General features: G+C 37.8%; 1 protein-coding gene across 15 annotated transcripts in view; it reads right to left on the reverse strand.

The window, feature by feature from the left end:
- Positions 1–20,692, reverse strand: part of LOC107100615 (plectin-like) — a 140,145-nt gene that overhangs the window by 54,587 nt on the left and 64,866 nt on the right. For 4 of the 15 annotated variants that reach the window (XM_015399172.1, XM_015399171.1, XM_015399170.1 and 1 more), the window contains exon 1: positions 14,985–19,434. The exons of 5 other annotated variants lie outside the window; for them this stretch is intronic. In XM_015399172.1, coding sequence (XP_015254658.1) covers positions 14,985–18,930 — 3,946 coding nt within the window. In that variant the 5' untranslated portion in view covers positions 18,931–19,434. Of the gene's footprint in view, positions 1–9,529; positions 9,636–14,984; positions 19,436–20,692 lie in introns of those variants that run through there. 6 more of the 15 variants (XM_015399168.1, XM_015399166.1, XM_015399167.1 and 3 more) reach the window with 5 other exon arrangements.

Raw genomic sequence — 20,692 nt, forward strand, 5'->3', positions numbered from 1 at the left:
TGAATATAGCTTCTCTAGCTATATTCTTCTCTAGCTCTAGTCAACGGTCCATGCTGCATGACCATGCTGAGTGCAGAACAGATCAACAAAGAAACTCCTCCCCAAGCAGACCATAATGAATCCTCACTTACCCGAACAGCATATCCTAGTGCACAGGTCTCTGAGCCGATCTCCGTATAAGTTCATGTCATGCAGAAAGATTCCCCGCTCACCTGCCCCAATGATATCCATAATCCTGACATAAAAACCCTCTGATCTCTGACTAGTGTCAGTGTTTCAATCAGCCAAAGCCAGATGCTGTGAGATGTGTAAACAGGAACAATTTTCTAACTGGCGAGATCTAGAATGTATGCCCTGCCCCCTTATTATATCCAAAACGAAAGATAACAGACTGGTAATTCAACATTATTTCTATTGTGTGACTATATTGGTTCAGCTTTGACTCATTACTAAGAAGGACGTCACAGGTAATCCATATAGAATAAAGTTTAAGAAGTGTTCTTTATCTTTCCCTGGAATACTCTGTTCTGCAACAGATTTCTAACACAAGTAACGTTAGATAACAGCTGTCATATAATCTTGTCATAAGATCTTGTTTAGCATGAACGGTTTTTATGAGAGTCCTTTTTTTTATCAATAACCACGCTCATATCAGTATGTCTTTCACAGCACATTTTTATCTACATGTGTGTGTCACAGTTTCATTTACTGCAAAATGAAATTTTAAAAGGCAGCCATACCCCATCTCTGTCTAACATTGTTTATAAGGTATTGTTTTGCATTTACAGTTTCCTTCGGGCTTTAAAGGTTCTAATATGAAAATCAAGAAGCTGAACAGCTGCTGTAAACCTGATCTTTGCCCTGTGGCCTAAAGTAGTCATTGGATATTTAGACAGCATAAACTGAACAGAGGGTTAAAATGTGGTGGTCTTAGCAAAGGCAAGAGTATACGCAGACACTCAACATGGTAAAGTGTTATGCTACGTTATAGGGCAATATATCCCAGCTACAGCTGAGCTATTTCAAAGTCTGATTTCAAAGGGAAACTGTGATAAAACTGATAGATTATCTTCTTTCAGGCTCTTAAGGGCACACAGAATGCTGATCAAATATACTGCATGAAGATTTAAACTGCAAACATCTTTACGAAAAAAGAATCTGATCATTTCACCTAAAGTGAGAAAATTTCTTATTGGCAACATCTTAATCATTCTGATCTTTCAGATACTTTAATGGAACAACATTTTTATTCATCACCGTGTTTTAACAGGATGTTAAACTGAATGTAACTGATAACTAATGTAATGTTAAGCGATATCTAATCATTTTATAACCCTGATGACATTGTAATTGCAACAGACCCTGTAGGTGCTAACATAAATTAACCAAACTGGGTGTGAGGCTCCTAACTAGAGCTGCGCAACAAATAGAAAATCACAACAATATGTGTAACACCAGATATTCACTCTCAGCAAAAATATTTTTCACCATTTGCATGAATTTATATAACTAAAGTGATACAGAACCTAAGAACCTGGTTCCCAAAGGTTACAGAATTTTTTCTTATTCTTATCTTATTGTATTCCTATATCTTATTTCACACTGTTAATATGGGAAGGGTGTAATTTTACTCTCTTTACTCATTCTGTCCTATTATATTTTATTTTGCTGTATTGTACTTACAATCTTATTTTTTTCTCTTCTTTAAACAGTTACACTGCAGGAATAATTTCCTGCAAGGGATTTATAAAGTATTCTGATTCTGATATATTCTGGTCATGGAAATAAATAAGAACTGTTGGTAAACTTTAACCACATCACAAAATCCAAACAGTAACTGTATGTCTTTATAATGTCATTGTGCTTTGACTTTTGCAGTCATTTATGAATGTTTTGAAAATAATAGCCTCTATAAAATAATATGCTGAGGTAGTATTTTTGTTATGTCAGTCTGGTTAATACCTGTTAAAATTTGTGGATTAATAAATGCGTCATAACAACAGGTCTCTTTTGTTCTCTAAATAAGGAATGAACATGAACAACAACAGATTTTAGTAACTGAACACAGACGTAACACATCCTTTGCAACGGTCAACTCCTGGCAGTTTTACATTTAGAACTGATAAAACTATTGAATAGGTCTGGATTGGTATATGTAGAGTCAAACTGAAGGACCTTATGTGTTCCCATGGAGCCTGTTCAGCTTATAAATAAATCAGCTTAACATGAACATCCCCTAACAGAGCTCCAGCTTATTTACTATTCCCAACAGATGAAAAGTGAGCCTTTCCATTATGCGCTCAGGGAGGCACCCATTGTTTGTTGAGTGACTTATGCCACCTGGTTTCTAAGCTGTGACCAAAGGATGGTTAACTATCCTCCTTTCCTTAAATCCAGTAATTCATCCTAAAAATCCAACACAAAGGTAAGTATCCACTAAGTGTTACACCAGTTCACTCAAATCTATGCAATTCTTACCTTTTTATTTGACTAATGTTAATGTTTAAGGGCAAGTGTCTTTCCATATATCTACATTTTCAGACCATTTCTGTTTAAAAGACCCTTGAAAGTGAAATGTGAAAATGTTACTAGGAAAAGAGAGCCTCCAGTTGAACCTGTTTCTTACTGATTGAGTGATTAGTTTCACAGAGCCATTTACTATTTAACAGCTTTACTATAGAGCAAGCCTCTCCCTGTGGGAATTTATAGTTAGTTGATACTTTAAGGAAATACATAACCTAGAGCAATGTGGGCCCCTGAGGTGGAGACTGAAATGCTGATTTAGACAGTATCATGGAACACACTAAACAAAAGGTCAAAGATCAGCAAAGGAACGCAGAGGGATGCACGTTGTCTGGGTATCAGAGTATTTGCAGTTCCACCCAGCTAAGGCCTTACGTCAAGACCTTTCAGTTGACACCATTCCCAACTGGTCAGAGGAAAATGTTTTCCCTCCTTGCACCACATCTACTGGGATGGAGTAAAGTATCTGATCAAGACAAGGAGCTAGTGAGGTTGCAGAGGGCGGGGCTGTCGTGGTGCAGAATGATTGCCACAGAAAAAATAAGTTGCAAAAATTCCCCAGGACTATAGATCAAAGAACATTAGTGACAGCAGTTGCATTGACCTAGAAAGGTAAGATATAAGCTGAACATACAAGGGAGTGGCAGCCTAGTGATTAGGGCGTAGAGCTTGAAATACTGAGGTTCTGAGTTCGAGCCCCACTCCCACAGACTGCTCCCCGTGCGCCCCACGACGGCAACCCACTGCTCCCCAAGGGGATGGGTTAAATGCAGAGGTAAATTTCTCCAATATGAGATCAATAAAGTTCAATTAATTATCACAAACTATCAAGAAACATCATTGCTTTTGGTTTCTTTGTTTTCTTAGATAATGTTTGTAAAGGAGAACGTAGCGTAGAGTTTGCTTTTGGTCTGAGGTGCTGTTATTTAGTGAAGATGACTCCAGATTAGTAAGTTTATGCACTAAAGACATGTTTAAAAAATAAAGGAAATAGGGATGTAAGAAGTAATTTAAAAACGTCATTATCTACAACATGATTATATATAAATCAGTAGTTCATTCAGGCTGTGTAGAAGTGAGATTTTAGCAGATAACAGGAAGGCTGAAAAGAGAAGAATAAACTTAGTCTCTCTTTATTTTCCTCTGTGGCAAGGAAAATTTCAGATTGCTAACTGAGCCTTTTAGTCAATAAGAGTTCAGGTAATAGATTTTTCTTGAGAAAATATAAGCAGATTTGAATGTTAACAGTTAGTAATGCTAAATAAAATAAATGTTTAAACTGTTTTAGGTATTGAGACTATTTTTTTATTCTGAAACCCTTTTTGATAGTGACTGCTTTTTCAAAAAGAGCTGCTGCTTTTGACACAACCAATAAAAGATTATTAATAGCAGAGAGGCTGATTTTTTTTTTTTTTTACAAATGCTGTTAATTATGGTAACAGACCTTAGTCCACCACAAAATTTTGAACCGTGCCTCTAATGATGTTTATCCGAAATGAAAAAAAAAATGTTTGGAATGAGAATGAGTCCTGTGTCAGCTCAAAGTTTGGCAGCCTTCTATGGGAGGAGCAGCCACTGATGGACAAGCTGTCATAAAAGAATCCAGTCTTAGACAAACAGACTACACCTAACAGCGAAACATAACTAAAGATTATTCTTCACTGCAACCCGAGCCAAATCAAAGCCTTTCCAGTTTTATAAAAGCCTTGTTTTAGGTCAGAGGCGCAGCAGCTAGACACACACTTTCATTCCAGAAATTCTAATGTAGATCCAGACTAAAGAGTCTCCTAAAGTGTCTCACATGAAGCTGTGTCAGTTTACAGACTGATGACAAGAGGAATTCTGAGTGGAACATAAGATTAAAAAAATCATAAGTTAAATGTTCATCAAGCAAATGTAAATAAGAGTATGACATTATTTCTCATTGGCTAACAGCTTAAAAATAAAGATTATAGTAAACGGATTAAAACAAAAATCCCGGCGCTTTGCTTTGAACCATTTGTGTTAATCTCAGTGTTTATTTAACCGAGCCGAAGTAGTTCAGACTAAAATCCTGCTAAACAGAAGATCTTCCACCTGCTGCAATAATAATTGTATCCATGAATTAAAAAGACCTTGCAAAGTCATTTCAGTAATCCTCAGCATAAGGGAGGCTTTTGATGTCTTTATTTAGCTGTGCTGTTTTGAACTCACGTATGTTTAACCTTCTGGTTTTGTTAGTTTTATTACCAAATAAGTCATCTTTAGCTTGGCTGGCTTATGAAAATCATATTGCTGTTATTTTGGTTGCATGACTAGCCATTTGTTCCAGAGGAAAAAGATATTATTATTCCGTGTTAATAATTCAATGGTTATAATCAAATGTAAATTTCAAGCTGTCCAAGATTCAAATTAAGATTAAAAATAGATATAAAATACATTTCGATTTGAGATTTAAGATATACATTTAGTTTTAATAATTATATATATATATTTATTTAACATTTATATTCAGCATCTTTCCCCTTAATGTTAGAAAAAAGGAATTAAAAAATTAAAAAAGAGGACTAGATAACAGAAATGGACAGAGATTTTTTTCTTGTTAAACTGTTTACATTCGTTGCTCCATAGATATGATTAATGCCATTAATTCACAAATAAAGCTTTTTTTTTTTTATCCAATTGTTTTGATAAAATGGTAAATAACACATGGCTGGAAATTTGGAGATCCATACAAAAACTGATTTATGATTAAATTTGAATGGTCTCTCATTATGCGGTGCACACTACCAAAGTAGTACCTACCTATGCCAGACCTTATACTATCTATAGCACTAAAAGAAGACCTGCTTTCACAATGGGTGAGGTGTTTGAAAATGAAGTATGAGGAAGAATAAAAGGTGTAAAAGCAGTTTGACAGAAAACGGTAAATCCAATCAAGGCATACAAGTTGTTTAGTTGGGTTGCTACAACATGAAGCTGCACTTATGCTGAATCATCAACATCATTTGATATAATCAAATACAATTTTTAACCTATATTTAATTTAAAAAAAGTCTGATTTGGAAATATTGGCAACCTGCTGGAAATCTCTAGAGTTTAGGTAAAGGTCTACATTCTCTGAGGACATTTATGTACGTAATGAGTAGGTAATACCAACCATGTGGATACAGGTGCTAAAGGTAAAGTGTCAACTCCATATAATTTGCCTTATATACAATAGAAAATTTATTTTTGTCCTTGTGGATTGCGGTGGCAAAAATCCATGATAAGAATTGAATGAAGATGCTTTCTAGGACCCTAAAAAAACTATTAAGATAACCTCAAATTTCTACTCCATTTATTAGGATCCCAATTAATGTTATAAGAAAGGCATGGCATTTCCCAATACCAGCTCTCCTCTGTTAATGTCAACAGCCTGCCGATCTTTCCTGCCTTTGCAGTGGAAGACGCCTGATTCCCGGCTCACCTCTTTAAAACTACAGCTGAGTTAAACTAATGATTGAAAGTTTAACGTGTAACTCATTTATATATTATCCAAATGTACAGGCTTGGCTTATTTAAGACTTTTATTTGTTTTTCAGTAAATCTTGGCTGAAATTAAACTTTAGCTTCAAAATGAGAACATTTGATTTACCTCTACTGGAATCATATTAGGAGAATAATAATAATAACAACTGCAGCTCATCTTCACATGCCTTTGGCCATGGTACTACAGTTCCTTAAGAATTAGATAAAAGAAAATTGAAACAAATAGTCAGGATACAACCTCATATATTTATTCATCTTCAATGTTGAGGAATAAAAAATGAACTCTGGTTCATTTTTTGCTCTAGTTGTGGTTTTTTGAAATAGCATATATTTAAAATGTTATTCTATGAATTCTCCACGCTTACATTGCTTAAAAATGAGAAATCATAAAACATGTTGTGGAAAATGTTTTAGGATTTGTATCCCTCATGTGATGGACTGTATGTTGTATTTACTGATTGTTGTTTCCACTGTTTAAGAAAAATTTTCCTAAGAGACATAAATAAAGATTCCTGATACTTGAGAATAATTAAAGATGACGAATCAGCCATAAATCTCTGATAAGTACATCTCTAGTAGGGTTGCATCTAACGATTATTTTGCTAATCGATTTATCTGTCAATTATTTTTTTGATTAATCAATTAAGAATCGGATAGCAAAAGCTTCCTTAAAGAAGATTTTTTACAGAATTAAAGCAGGTCAAACTAAAACTTTTCCACTTGTGGAGTTCTGGATAGAGAATACTGACAGATGAACACTTTTTTTTTTTTATCTTAAATGCAAAATATTGATATATATTTTTACAGTTTTCCTAAAATTACTGCTCTAAGTGGGTCGCTTTGTGATCTAAAGGCATGTTTTACAGTCTCTATACTCTAGTATAAGATTAATAGATTACTAAATTAGTTTACAATTGTTTCAATAATCGATTAATACCTATTAAGGGATTCATTGTTTTAGCCCTAATCTCTAGTTTCACTGACATTTGCTTCAAATGACTGTGTCCAAGAATGTATTCTTAGTTTTTGGAGGACTTACAAATGAAATTAGATGGAGAATCAAATAGCTTGCATATCTACGGTTACAGTACACTTCAAACTCTTCTAACTTTTACAGCACAGGATTTAACAGTTCATCTTTAGCTGTATTCCTAAGTTCCTCCAAAACCAACATAATGCAGAAATGCCTACTACTACTTTTTAGGGAACAGAAAGCCTTACGGGGAGGAATAGAGGGGGAGGGTTCAGGCTGTTGTAGCAGGTGGGCCTTAATTGGGGTGGGGCAGAGGGGCAGCATGGGAACAGCAGGAACATTCCTGAAACTTTTTCACACCATGAAGTATTCACTGAGATATGTGCCTCACCTTAAACTTATTTTCCGAATAATATTGTACTGAAGGGAAAGGTACAGTAGGTTTATTTATACAGCACATTTCAATAGCATTCAAAGTGCTGTACATGAGAAGAAAAAGAAAAGTGTATTGCAGTGGCATAAAGGCAACACAAATGATTAAAGCGAATAGAAATGGATAATTAAATAAGATTATTAAATTAAAAAAAAATCAATTTATTTATAAAAAAAGAGAAGGAGTTTGAATAAAAATATCCCAATAAAAGTAAACACTAAACAAATGTGTTGTTTAACAATAAGTCTGAATAAAACATGTCTGATTTTGGATTTAAATTAAATCTAAGTTTAGATATTGGTGTGGCCAGACTCTGAACCAGCCACATTTTCCTGAAGTGGGTTATATGCATTTTTTTCATCTGAATCATCTCACACCTGTTGGAACAGGCTGAACTGATCAGTCATATACTTGGGAAATATAGTCATTGTCTTTTATAGAAACAAATCTGAAAAAAAGAAAGAAATGCAAGGAGACAGTTAAAAGATGAAAACTAAAAGCACATGTTCTTCCTTACGAAAATTCCTTTCATATCTGGAATGCAATTGAAACCACAGCTTATGAACACTCTTGCTTAAAATGTAAGAAAGGCAAGTAGCACCAGGCTGCTCTCTCTTCACTATTTTAGGGTTTCAAGCCTTTTTTTTCCACAAATAAGCCTACAGTAGGGTTCCAACAATAGTTTAGGGAATTTCAAACTGTGTTAAAATGACTTGGTAATAGAAAAAACAGAAGCTAGTCTGCAAAATATACTTAGCCTTGTTTTGATTTTGGTTTGTTGACACAAAAGAGAAAGTCCCTATGAGCAAAAAAACTAAAATTTACCAATCAAACTGCAAAAGATCATCATTTTTCATCTCTTCATAAACATCTCTGATGGCTTCAAACACTGAAAATAAAATTCTTTCCCTATTTATTAAATGCATCAAAAATAAAAACTCCCACTATTTTTGCCCCAGTACTGCAGCAAAGAAAAATAAAATTAACAAAAAAAACAAAATAAACAAACATTAATCCAGGTTTTAAACTGATCAAAAACCAGCCGTCAATTAAGGGTAATGGTTTCCACTCATAAACTGAAAGAATTTATTTAATTTCTTCATTTAAAGTTAGATTTAAAAAGAAATTCTTCTGTCACAGAACCATTGCTCATTTATGTAATATACGCCTAAGGCAGGAAAATCCCCAGGATGAAATTTGATCAAAACCAGACATCAGGATAATTTAATACAAATAAATGTGTTAAACTAATATAAAAACTTGGCCTCTATGTAGGCTAAAGGATCCAGAGTATCTAACGTAATAAAAATTAATTACAGTGCCTAAAAATGGAAGCAGAATTTGCTTAAATAAGGGATCAGGAGAACAGATTAAGGTCAGATCTGAAGTACGCAAATATCTCTGTTTATATCACAACATAGAAAATAAACCATATAGTGATTTGACTTATTATCAGATATACATCTGTGACCCATACTGTGTTGCTTTCTTGGCTAATAGGTAACCTCTATAAAGTAAATTGCATCTTCGTAAACAAATATAGGTATAATATTTCTCAATTATATCTGCATCATATCTGAGCTGAAAAGGCATAATAATGGTGAAAAATAAGTGGTTTGGGAAACAGTCAATGAGCATTAGACTTCCTAAACACAGAGAAGTTTTTTTTTTTTTTTTTTTAAAGATCAAAATTACCAGATGGACTATTTATATATAGTTTTAACAACAGATGCAGCAGGTGGTCAGAACTTCAACCTTTTTGAGAAAAATCAACACACACACATACAGCTGACTCTTCTCTTGAAATGAAACCTCAAACAATGAGGATATTGAATTAAAGTGTCCAAAAATATAAAAAACAGATAAACTAAGGACCATCACAACTCATGCCAGCTACACTGTGAGAAGAACAATTTGAGGCTGCTGTTTATTAAATAGACATGCGCTGCCTCTGTCCTGTAGGTGTGAGTATGTGTGCCGATCACAACAAAACTTTGTGTGCCTGCCAAGAACACACTGGCAATGAGCAGCCCAACAGACATATTAAGCTTAACAACCACGGTTACATTCCAACCAAACTGATTACCTACCAGGTATGATCTTCATCTAAGAGACGGAACAGAGGATGAAGAGGATAACGGTGGGAAAAAAGGCAGCTTGATGGAGGGAAATGAGGAGCACCAGCGAGATTCCTGTTTGTTTGCTCTCTGCTGCTTTGCTTCCCCCTTGTCTCAGATTTTGACAGGCTGTGCCTGCTGCTCGGATCCGTCAGCCCTGCTCTCTCATGGTCGAGGGAGGAGGGACGTCACAGCGACACTTAGTAAGGGGGTAGCAGAGACGGGGCATGGAGGGTCGAGGGGTGGGCAGCTGAAGAGAAGGGAGCTGGAGCTGGCAGAGGGCTATAAATATCCAGCACAGCCAGATGATCGCAGTGTCACAGTTAGAAACTGATGGAAGTACTCTGGCGGGACATTTAGCAACGAGCAGGACCCCCCACCAACCCACTCACCCCCCAATCTGGCTCTCAGCCTGTCTCTTTGAAGATGTTGGTCGGAGGTCAGTTCTCTGATACCAAGTGTTAGATATCAGCCAGCAATCAGAGACTTTATGAGAACTCTCTTAACTCATGTATATATCAAACACAGGAGCCGTCTGATGATATTACCAGCTTGATTAGAGAAACACACACTTAACAGAGCTCCACTAACTGTATAATAATATTTGTCATGGAGAGGGATTGAGAAATAGAGGGACTGCGTTTGGTTTAGCTATCTAATTTTAGAGAAAACTATTTCACTTGATTGAATGAAGTTTGGTTGCATTCAGTAAAATCGGCTGGTATAAAGTGGAAAAAGAAACACAAAACATACAACATAAAAACGAAAAGTGAGCACAACCCTTGATGGGGTTCAACTATTTGAGACCAGGCTCAGATAGCCTACTGAGACCTACTTAGTGAAATCATGGCTGGAGCACTCAGAGTAAATCACCTGCTGCTATTGAGATTACCCTAATGCTCAGAATTCTCTAAATATAGAGAACTCTAATATACATAATGCTCCATCAATTGTAGTGCTGACAATTCGCTCCATTTCCGTGTGGGGACTGAACCTCTATAACCACAACATAGTTACACAGATATCCGTCCTATGATGAAATGAAAAGCATGTATTGCACAGGAAGCTATTTAAATAGGATGACAACATATTCCTCAAAGTGGGATCATAACATCTATATAATATGACCGGATTTTTCAGACACAAACATCTAAGTGGATTTGAACGATTCTAATGGGCATCAAGGTGGCATGCTTTTCTCTCTATTTCACACTAGAAATATAGACACTAAATTAGAATTAGCATTTAAGCTAAAACATTGCATTAATTAAGGCATAGGGTAAAAATGGAAACACCTTAACACATATTAAGACATTTTCCACCAAACTAATTTGTATCAAACATATAAGAACACCTCCTCAAAGAAACAGACTTTTATTTTCCATGCCATGATGCTACAGTCAAACCCTTCAGTGTATTTTAATTGAATTAGGTGTATTAGACAAATAAAAAAGTAGTAGAAAAGTGGGGTTCTCTTTTATAATTTGTTGTGGTATCTCACTATGGGACACGCCCCCTGAACTGCCTCAGAGTGAGATACCGCACATGTTTCAGAGAACCAGGGTTAATTCCTTTAAACCAAGGCCTACTTTTATTAATTTTAGCCTCCTTGTAATAAAATAAAGTCAAGGTCAGTCAGGTTCAATGAAGATCAGCTCTGATTTCCAAGTCTTGTCCCCAACTCTAAATTGCATTTAGATCTATATCGATTTAAACTATGATTGGCCTTTTCTAATGCAAGGATAAGCTCTGATCCAATCAATTCTGTGTGATAGGCTTTTAATGCAAATGGAATCTAAGCTTGTTGAATCTTTAGCTTGATTTAGCTTGATCTTATTATGTAATCTGTCAAGTTTCCCCGCTAAAAAAAGAATCACCAAATCCTGAATCCTGAATGTCTATCTTTAATGCTGGGGATTATTTATTCACACTATTCCACAATCCTGATATCAAAGCTTCATTGGTTTTTGTTCAACAAAGGTTTTGTTGTTGACAGTTACACCTAGAGGGTCTGATTTGCAAAGCTAAAAAGTTCCCTGTCAACGCATCCCTCTGCAACTCCTCCAGAGTTCCAGTGGAACACTTGACAGTTGCTCTATAATAAATGCTTTCCTTGCTCTGTCATTTTGCCAGTCACTTTAGAATCAAAACTTGAATTATTGTTTTCTAACCTAGACATGTTTCAACCGTTACGCAACCTTTCCAAAGTTCAGAGGCTTTCCTTGAGCTATGCAGAGATAAAATAACTCTTGGCTAAACTTCATTAGTTATTTTATTCAGGCGACTTAAAGCACTTCACTAGATTTTACTCATTGCTACCAGATAAGGATTATGTAACCATATATATCCAATGTCTCTAATCGTTTTATTTGTTAAACTGCTCAAAAGCTATGAATCATTTTTCCTGCAGTACATTAATTTCATCTGTCACACAGAATCCCATAAAAATATACCATCAGAGATTGCAGTGAGCCAGAAATATGAAAAACATCAAGGTGTCAAAGATGAATACCTTTGCAATATTGTAAAACAACCCTTTAGCTTTCCCACAGATCTGAACTGGTGTTAGTCACACTCTTATATATGGCTCGGCATGTACCCTGGGAAATGACTAACAGCATAACTATCTGGGCCAAACCCTTAATTTATTCCACATGTTATTGATCAGTCTGTTTCTGGGGGTTGGCTGAGAGTAGGTTAACTATCACACTGCTACAACAGATTTGTCAAAAAAAAAAAGTAAAATTAAACGGGCTAAAGTTAGGTCTCCTAGTTTAACAATGTGTTTTTGACCTGGCACGCACTATGCTATTCCATTGTTAAAGTGTCTTGGTTGATGTTCTCATGTCAGTAGTTTATAAAATGTGGACCGTAATGTTCTCCCACTCCTGATAAAATTCAAGGAGGGATTTCACAATCAGAGTCAGCAGTAAAAGATATCGCAGGTCACTTAGGGTCACCTGGATTGTTTTGGCAAAATATAAATGTTGGCCGACGACAGAAGCAGCAACATAAGAATTGAAGCCACAAAATGCTAACAAAGTCTTCTGTTGGAAAAAAAAGGGTTAAAACTTTCATTGTTTCCCTTTAGTTTTAACTGTTTTGCAGGAAAAGGTCAGACTCCCAGCTTTGGCGTTTGAAACTGGCCAGTATGAGTCACTGCATAAAAATGGCATGTCACCGTAATGAAAGGCACAGAGCAGCAGCACACTGTGGCTGTTCATTTCAATCACATAATCTACACTGTGGGCAGAATTTCAGTAACAAAAACACGGAGGACTTCAGCGGCATGTCTGGGATGTCATTTAGTTTAATTGCCGCTGCTGCTATGTAGGGGTGAAGCTTAAACTGTCCCCTCAAGCATGAGAAAGCAGTCCAATACTTTTAAACTGTTTCCTGATTAAATACTGCAGCTTGCATTATAGAAGAGATTCAAAATGGCAAAGAACAACATCAAAGGCTTCACTGGAAATGAATCATAGCTCTGTTTTTTTTTTTTTTTTTTGTATTAGCAATGAAACAAGAGAACAGAAACAGAGAGCATAACATTGAAAAAGTGAAAATGACAAACTCAAAAAGAACTGTCAATTGAAATATCTTACCCTTCCAGAATACTACCGCATGAAGATAGAATGTACTAAATGCTACATATTTGAAAATCATGACTGTTTTTAACACTGCACATCAAAGTAAAGGTTAAGGAATTGCTAAATCCTCTATACATTTTTTGGTTAGACAAATCAAGGTTTGTTCATTAAGATTTTCATTCAAAACCTCTTTGACAGTAACAACATTCAGCCAGTTTAATGCATGGAGTTGGTACATGGACAGCAGATGTCAGCAGTGCACTGCTGTGTTCATATCAAAGAGACACCAAGGGCAAAGCTCCAAAGTCAGAAGGTAAAATCGAATGTTGTATATTGATTGTAAGTGCATACCATATGTATTGTCAGCTGCTGAGATGAAATAATACATAACATGTCTATGATGAGCTTTGTGATGGTGTGTTTAAGTTATAGAACTTTCTTTCTTCTCTAACTGCAAAGCAACTTTATTTCCTGATGATTAACAGATCAAATCAAGGAGCCAAGACAGCTAATTGAAACCAGATCTACTGTCACGTGGGATTTCAAACACACCCATAGAGCTACGAACAACCTTTTCCAACTTACTATTTGACTGCCGCTTACACCCATAACAGACAACGCCCCGGGCAACCTCTCCCTTTATACATTCTTAAAGCTAAAAAGTAAAACTGATTTGACAGAAAATAATAGTTTCCTTACCTTCTAAACTAAAGTATTCAGCTATTTAAAATCTTGTACATCAAATAAAATATTGCTCATATCATATTTCATGACAATACAAGTTTCAGTTCAGCAAAGCAATTGACAGAACTCTGTGGTTCTTGATTGTGGACTCTGTTTACTTTCATTTCCACACCAAAGGCAGAGGGCATACAACAGTGTTATCACATTACCTATAGAGCTCCACTACCTTTGCCTGGCCATTACAAAAAGTATGCAGGTGGTGTATTTATCTCTAATAAATGACAGAGAGGATAAAGAGAAAAACAACTATGTGATGTCAACCCAAGTCCAGAACACAGTATTACTGATGCAAAGCTCCCACAAGCACCACACCTTCCTCCCAGTTCAGCTGGGCTTTATCTCATGCACAGCAATGTCTGCAGAAAACTGGTGAGATTGAATCTCAGCAAACAACCCCACCTTATTGGTCTGACGACACTTCCAAATAATCCCTTTAGCAAATTCTCAGAGATGTCCCAAAAGATAACACATCGTAAGAGTAAACATGCCTTGACACAATAATCATCAGAGTTGGAGTCCCCACCCAAAATATGTAATCGTTTTGGGAATGTGTTGATCTTCAATAAAAAACTGAGTTTTTCACAGGAACTTATTAACTACAGGATAAGTGTCTAGTTAATGAATAAATGTTACTTTTATATCAGTGCAATAAACTTTTAAAAGATGTAAACCTGAAGGCTTCAGCATGGCAAATACCCATAGTGCAACTTATTCCTCATCCACTTCAGAAATCATGATTAAATCAAAGCTACATGTCAATAGTCTATTGGGATTCATATACTGAAACAGTTTTGAAAAGGACAGTCTAAACATCTTCATTCATCTTTGTAATGTGAAACTCTTAGATAAACAGTATTTAAATCATGCAAAAAAGCACTTTGAAATAGACAGTCTACAACTTCCTGACTAAAGTATTTTTCACAATCTGCAGTGAAAGAAATGGAGGGGCAGCCTCAGTGCTGTCATTAAACACCTTGCCTAAGACCTCCCACAGTTCAAAGAAAGGTGGGAACCTGACTGCAAGAAAACACTCCATGTGCTCAGACAGATTAGGACAGCGGAGGAAGTAGGTCAGTTGTCATGCATGAAAAACAAACCTTCAATGAAGTTAGGCCATGTCTTCTCCTCTGGCTCCCCCAGTGAGTGGTCCCAGTCAGACTCAGGTGAAGCTCCTTGCACCTTGACCCCTGCAGCCCCGGACAAAAGAGCTCGCTCTATAGCGATTTCCTCCAGAACATCCAAGTCCAGCTCCTCTTCATCCACCTCAGTCTTCACAGGTGGGGGAGGTGACTGCTCCCCAGTTGCCTGAGGGCTAACGATCTGCTTCACTTCAACTATCTCCTCCACTACTACTATTTTCTTCCTCATAGTGGCCTCGTCAGTGTCAACTATTTCAGACTCACTGATATCCCCAAGGTAAGGCTGGTCAGGCTGGACTGCGGGTGTGGCAGTAGCAGAGGGTGTGTCCTCCAGCAAGTCCCTCTTCTTATCTTCTTCGTGCTTTAAGGTCTCAGAGACAGAGAGCCTTTCCTGTGTGCTGCACTCTGCTGCCTGCCTGGCTGAATGTTGTGCAACTCTGGGAGGCTCTTCTTGCCTGGAGAGAGGGCTGGCCTGTGCCTCAGCTGACGCTAAATCTTCGGGTGCGGGTGCTTTCCTCACACTGGAAGATGTTTTTGCTTTCGGAACCTCCCGCTTGGTTTTTTCTGCAGAGGGCTGTGTTAGCTCCACCTCCCCTTTGTGTATAGGGGCCTCAGAGAGCACAGCTGCTGCCTGTCTGACTTCCTCACTGCACATTCTTTCAGGAATCATCTTTAAAGGAACTTTAGTTTCTGTCATTTCAGAGGCCAGAGGCCTATCCTTGTCCGCAGCCTTGGACAGTGTTGATATGTCAGTAGAATGCAATGTTTCTCCTTCAGTCATAGGGACAGACCTTGCATTTTTAGTTTCTACTTCTGGTGACACAATTATTTTTTTCCCTTTTCCTTTTTTCTTCCCTTTTGTCGCCTTGTCTGTAATTTTCTCTGCACTCAGAAGAGATGTAGCCTCAACAGTGATTTCTGGAGAGTCTGACTGCTTTGCTGGTATTGCTTCAAGTTTTCCATTTTCTTGCATGTTCTCAACTTGACTCATTTTTTGCGCTGTCACTGTTTCCACACTAGGAGCAGTTGCTTCCTTGGATTTTGAGGGTTCCATATCAGGGAGTGTGGTCTTTAATTTCGGACACATCTGTTCCGGAGTAGTGGTGCTGACAATGATTTCCTCAGGTGTCTCTTTTACTTGCGCATCTGCTGTAGAGGATTCTGTTGATATAATCTCAGTTTTTACAGGGGCCCCTTTCTTTAGCTCAGCATCCACTTTTTTGTGGTCAATACCTGCTTTGTCGTCAGCCCTGATTTTACCTTCTGTCTTTATTGTTTTTTGCGTATCTTCTAGCATCGCTTCATGGTTTTTTTCTGACATTTTCTTCTCTGCCTTTATTGAAAGCGGATCCTCTGTAATTGGGCTCTTAGAAATCTCAGATGAAACCTTTTTCTTTTTCTTTAATTTTGGGGTCTCTTCTTCTGCTGTGCTGACAATGATTTCCTCAGGTGTCTCTTTTACTTGCACATCTCTAGAGACTGCTGTAGAGGATTCTGTTGATATAATCTCAATTTTAACAGGGCCCGCATTCTTTGGCTTAGCATCCATTTTTTTGTGATCATCATCTGCTTTGTCGTCAGCTCTGATTTCCCCTTCCATCTTTGTGGAGGTTAAAACTGTTAAAGACTCATTGGTAGTTACTGTTTTTTGGGTATCTTCTAGCATCGCTTCATCAGTGTTGTTTTCAGACGTTTTCTTCTCTGCCTTTATTGGAGGCAGATCCTCTTTAATTGGGCTCTTAGAAATCTCAGGTGATACTTTCTTTTTCTTTTTCTTAGATTTAAGGGTCCCTTCTCCTGCTGTGCTGACAATAATTTCCTCAGGTGTCTCTTTTACTTGCACATCTGCAGAGACTGCTGTAGAGGATTCTGTTGATATAATCTCAGTTTTAACAGGGGCCCCCTTTTTTAGCTCAGCATCCATTTTTTTGTGATCATCATCTGCTTTGTCATCAGCCCCGATTTCCTCTTCCATCTTTGTGGAGGTTAAAACTGTTAAAGACTCATTAGTAATTACTGTTTTTTGGGTATCGTCTAGCATCGCTTCATCAGTGTTGTTTTCAAATGTTTTCTTCTCTGCCTTTATTGGAGGCAGATCCTCTTTAACTGGGCTCTTAGGAATCTCAGATGATGCTTTCTTTTTCTTTTTCTTAGATTTGGGGGTTGCTTCTCCTACTTGTTTGGAGTCTTTACCCTCCTCTACTCTAACAGCATCTTGAGTGGAAAGAAATGCATGGGTCATATTCTGCACTAGCCCCTGACCAAAACCTTTAGAGACCTCCTCTGGCTGCAGCATTTCATCCTTCTTGACAGGTGAAATCCCTGTAGGACTATTGACATCCTGCTTAATGTTTGTCTCCGTAACATCTACATTCTTTTTGCTCAATTGTGGATCTTCCTGTTTTGTTTGAGATACTGAAGCACGTGCTGCATCATGAGTAGTGTTAACTACATTTGATGAGGATTCTTTTACTTGTTCAATTTTAGGAGGAGTGCCATCAGTCTCAGGTTTTGCCCTCAGACCTGTTAAGGTTACTTCCACAGGATTTTGGGTCATTGTGACTTTGGAGACATCAACTGCTTCATTATTGGTCCCCGGTGGGCTGCTGGTCTGGTCATCATTATTGGATTTGATGCTCCTCTGGTTTACTTTGGCATTTTTCTCTTTGTTACCATCTTCTTTAGCTTTCACTAGAGTCCTTTGTTCAGGTGCTTTAACTGATTCATCAATCACTTCTTCGTTGTGCTTTCGTGGATCAGCATCAACCAGTTTAGTCTCTTTAGAGGTTGCAGAGCCAGAATAAACTTTGGATGTTTTCTGAGCGCATTCCATTGTATCAACTGGTTTGGGCTTTGGCATTTCATTGACTGTAGCTGTGACAGTGGCTTTAACTAGTTTTGTCTTGTCTTCTTTGACTTCCAAACTCTCAAGCTTTGTTGTAGATGGATTGGTGTCTTCGATGAAATTCAAAGATTTTCTTTTAGTAATCTCACGTTTCTCAGTATTTGTAATGTTGACATGTGTTTCAGCAGAAGAGGAGCTAACTGCCATCTTTGATGTCATTGCACCTGCAGCCACACCAGCAGCAGCCAATGATAATGGCAGGGCCACTGAGGAGGAGATCACAGTGGCCTGGGACACATCCTGCTTCAAAGCTGCACTTTGAAGAGGAACAGACCTGTAGTTCCTCATCTGAACATCCAACATCTGACTCTCCTGTGAAACTACCTGCTTTTCATGTCTTACATTAGACCCCTGATGAGTTGATCTTTTTGTGTTTTCCACCTCTTTCTCTGATTCACGGTAGAAGCTTGGTCCTCTCTTGTAGAGAGGTTGATGCTGGTCCCTAACCTCCTGTGATACCTTCGAACGCACTGGCTCTTCAGTCAGTGGACGACCCCTAAACCTAGGGGTCCTATCTTCGTAATTCCTTCGTTCTCCTGGATCCATCATTTTACGGCGGTAGCCTTGGCGTTCAGTTAATGCTTCTTGGCTCTCTGCTTCATCCCTTCGACCTGGCTTGGGAACGTAAGATGTAGGGCCTTGAACAGACTGGACACGGTCAGCACGGTGGGCAATGGCCAGAGTAGCAGCTGGTTTTCTAACCCTCTGAAGAGAGGCTGGAACAATCTCAGCAGGCAAGTGGAGGTAGTCACGCAGGTAAACAATGCCATCATTGGTCAGGTACCAGTAGAAATGTCTCCAAGCAAATGTTTCCCTTACATAACCTCTAGATTTAAGAGAGCCCATCGCCCGGATTACTTGGAGATTGGTCACATCTTGTACTTCAGGGTGCTTGATCTGAGGTCTTTTGTCCTTCTTAGCCACCATAACACCATCTCGAAATAGGACTTCATAGATGGCTCTTAGTTCATGAATTGGCATCAGCATTCCAGCAACCATTGTGCTTTAAGTCAGTTACTGGCTTTATAGTAAAATCTAATGAAAAAAAAAAAAAAGAGAAAAAAAACTTGAACTCTCGTATTGCTATTTCAGGTCTTGTTTTGGAAAAGAATCCAGAGGTAAAACTGGTTGTCACCTGCCTCACAAGTCTATTCAAAATAGTTGGAAAAATCAAAGCAAATTTTATCTTACTGTCTCTTCTTTAGGGTCTTGCAGATCCTTTAGTTCTTGTGAAGAAATAAAAAATCCCTCCTTTGAAAAGTCAAAGTGTGCTGTCCCCTCCACTCTTAGAATAGCCGGACATGGACAGTCTCTGTACTGCCGAGATGGCAATGACAGAATGGAAGAAAGGCAGCGTGTGTGTGAGCGAGGGAGGGAGTGAGGCAAACTTCACAGTCTGACTCCACCTACCTTCTTAATCTTAGAAAAAAATGGGCCTGGAAAAAAGTTCTCACCAAACAAAAAAAAACGAGGAAGCCGGGAAAAAAAAATGGTCTCAAATATACCTATTACAATTTAGACAAAGTAAAACGTGTGCAGCAACACATCTAAAAAGTGTGTTCTAGCACATGTTCTGCTGCTCTGACTCTCACAGAGACACCCACCCACAGAGGAAAACACGCCCCCCAATTCAACACACACATGCACACCTCTACAGTACATGCCCACTCCTGTTGGCTAAAGCACACCCTCTGCTGTGTCATACGACAGTCCAGTGAATGTGTTACAGATATAGTAGAAATGAGAAAGTGAGATGAGGAGTTGTCCCGTCCCGGGGCAACTGGCTGCACATTCATACACTAGTTCAAGGTGTCCAGTTTTACACATTTCCGCATCAGGTGTCACTAAAAGGTTTTGAAAACTAGGTGTGGCTTTGTTAATAAGATGGATGATGACGCTAATGTATATCTTAACATGTTATTTGGCTAAAAATTGGAAAGACTGATACTTCTTTATAAGAAAGAGGTAAGGGATTTAATACAGAGGCAGTTTAATATGTTCTATGCCTATTTATTTTGAGAGGGATGAAAGAAGTTTAATGTTATTTATACATATATGTACTGAGAGACTCCAGGCCCCCATAAGTAGAAGCACATACTATCTCCTAATGCAGAATATTAAACTGATGCAACAGCCAGTAAAGCAAGCTAAAGTTGATTTGCTGCCCCAAACTCCTAACTTTAGAACTACTATTTGTAAACCAGCAAAACTAAATAAAGAACTGTGCATTATAGCATTGCCTTTTCTGTTCTGCCTGGAACCAGATATCAGATTTCTGTCCCAAGATCCCATTTCTCATCTATACATCTGTCTCCTGTTCATCTTTCCCTGACAGAGAAAGCGTCTTGTCCCAGTCAGAAAAAAACTGGAAGGGAAGCTGACAACTGCTTGGAGAAGAGTAGCTCATGTTCAGTTTATACTACAGAAAAGGAAGGGATTCTCTATGGAACACTGCAGACAGACAGGGCTGGAGAGCAACACGGTGATCTAGTTGTAAAATTATAGTGGTGGTGAATGAGAGGCGAAGAAATAATGCAGTTCCCCCGCTGCTTGAAACCACACCATTACACATCCAAACAATGTTTTGCTTTATTTGCCATGGCAACAGTAAAATGAAGAGAGCCAAGTTCTAGAAAGACACTTATTCTCTCTCCAGTCCACAGCAGAAAACCAAAAGATACCTGAACAGACTAATAATAAGTTTGTTTAATTCCTTAAAAAACTTTTACTGACAAGAGTCTATGTCTACCAATATGATTTT

This window comes from Cyprinodon variegatus, unplaced genomic scaffold, assembly GCF_000732505.1.
Source record: "Cyprinodon variegatus isolate N-32 unplaced genomic scaffold, C_variegatus-1.0 Scaffold993, whole genome shotgun sequence".
In the NCBI taxonomy this organism is placed as follows: Eukaryota; Metazoa; Chordata; class Actinopteri; order Cyprinodontiformes; family Cyprinodontidae; genus Cyprinodon; species Cyprinodon variegatus.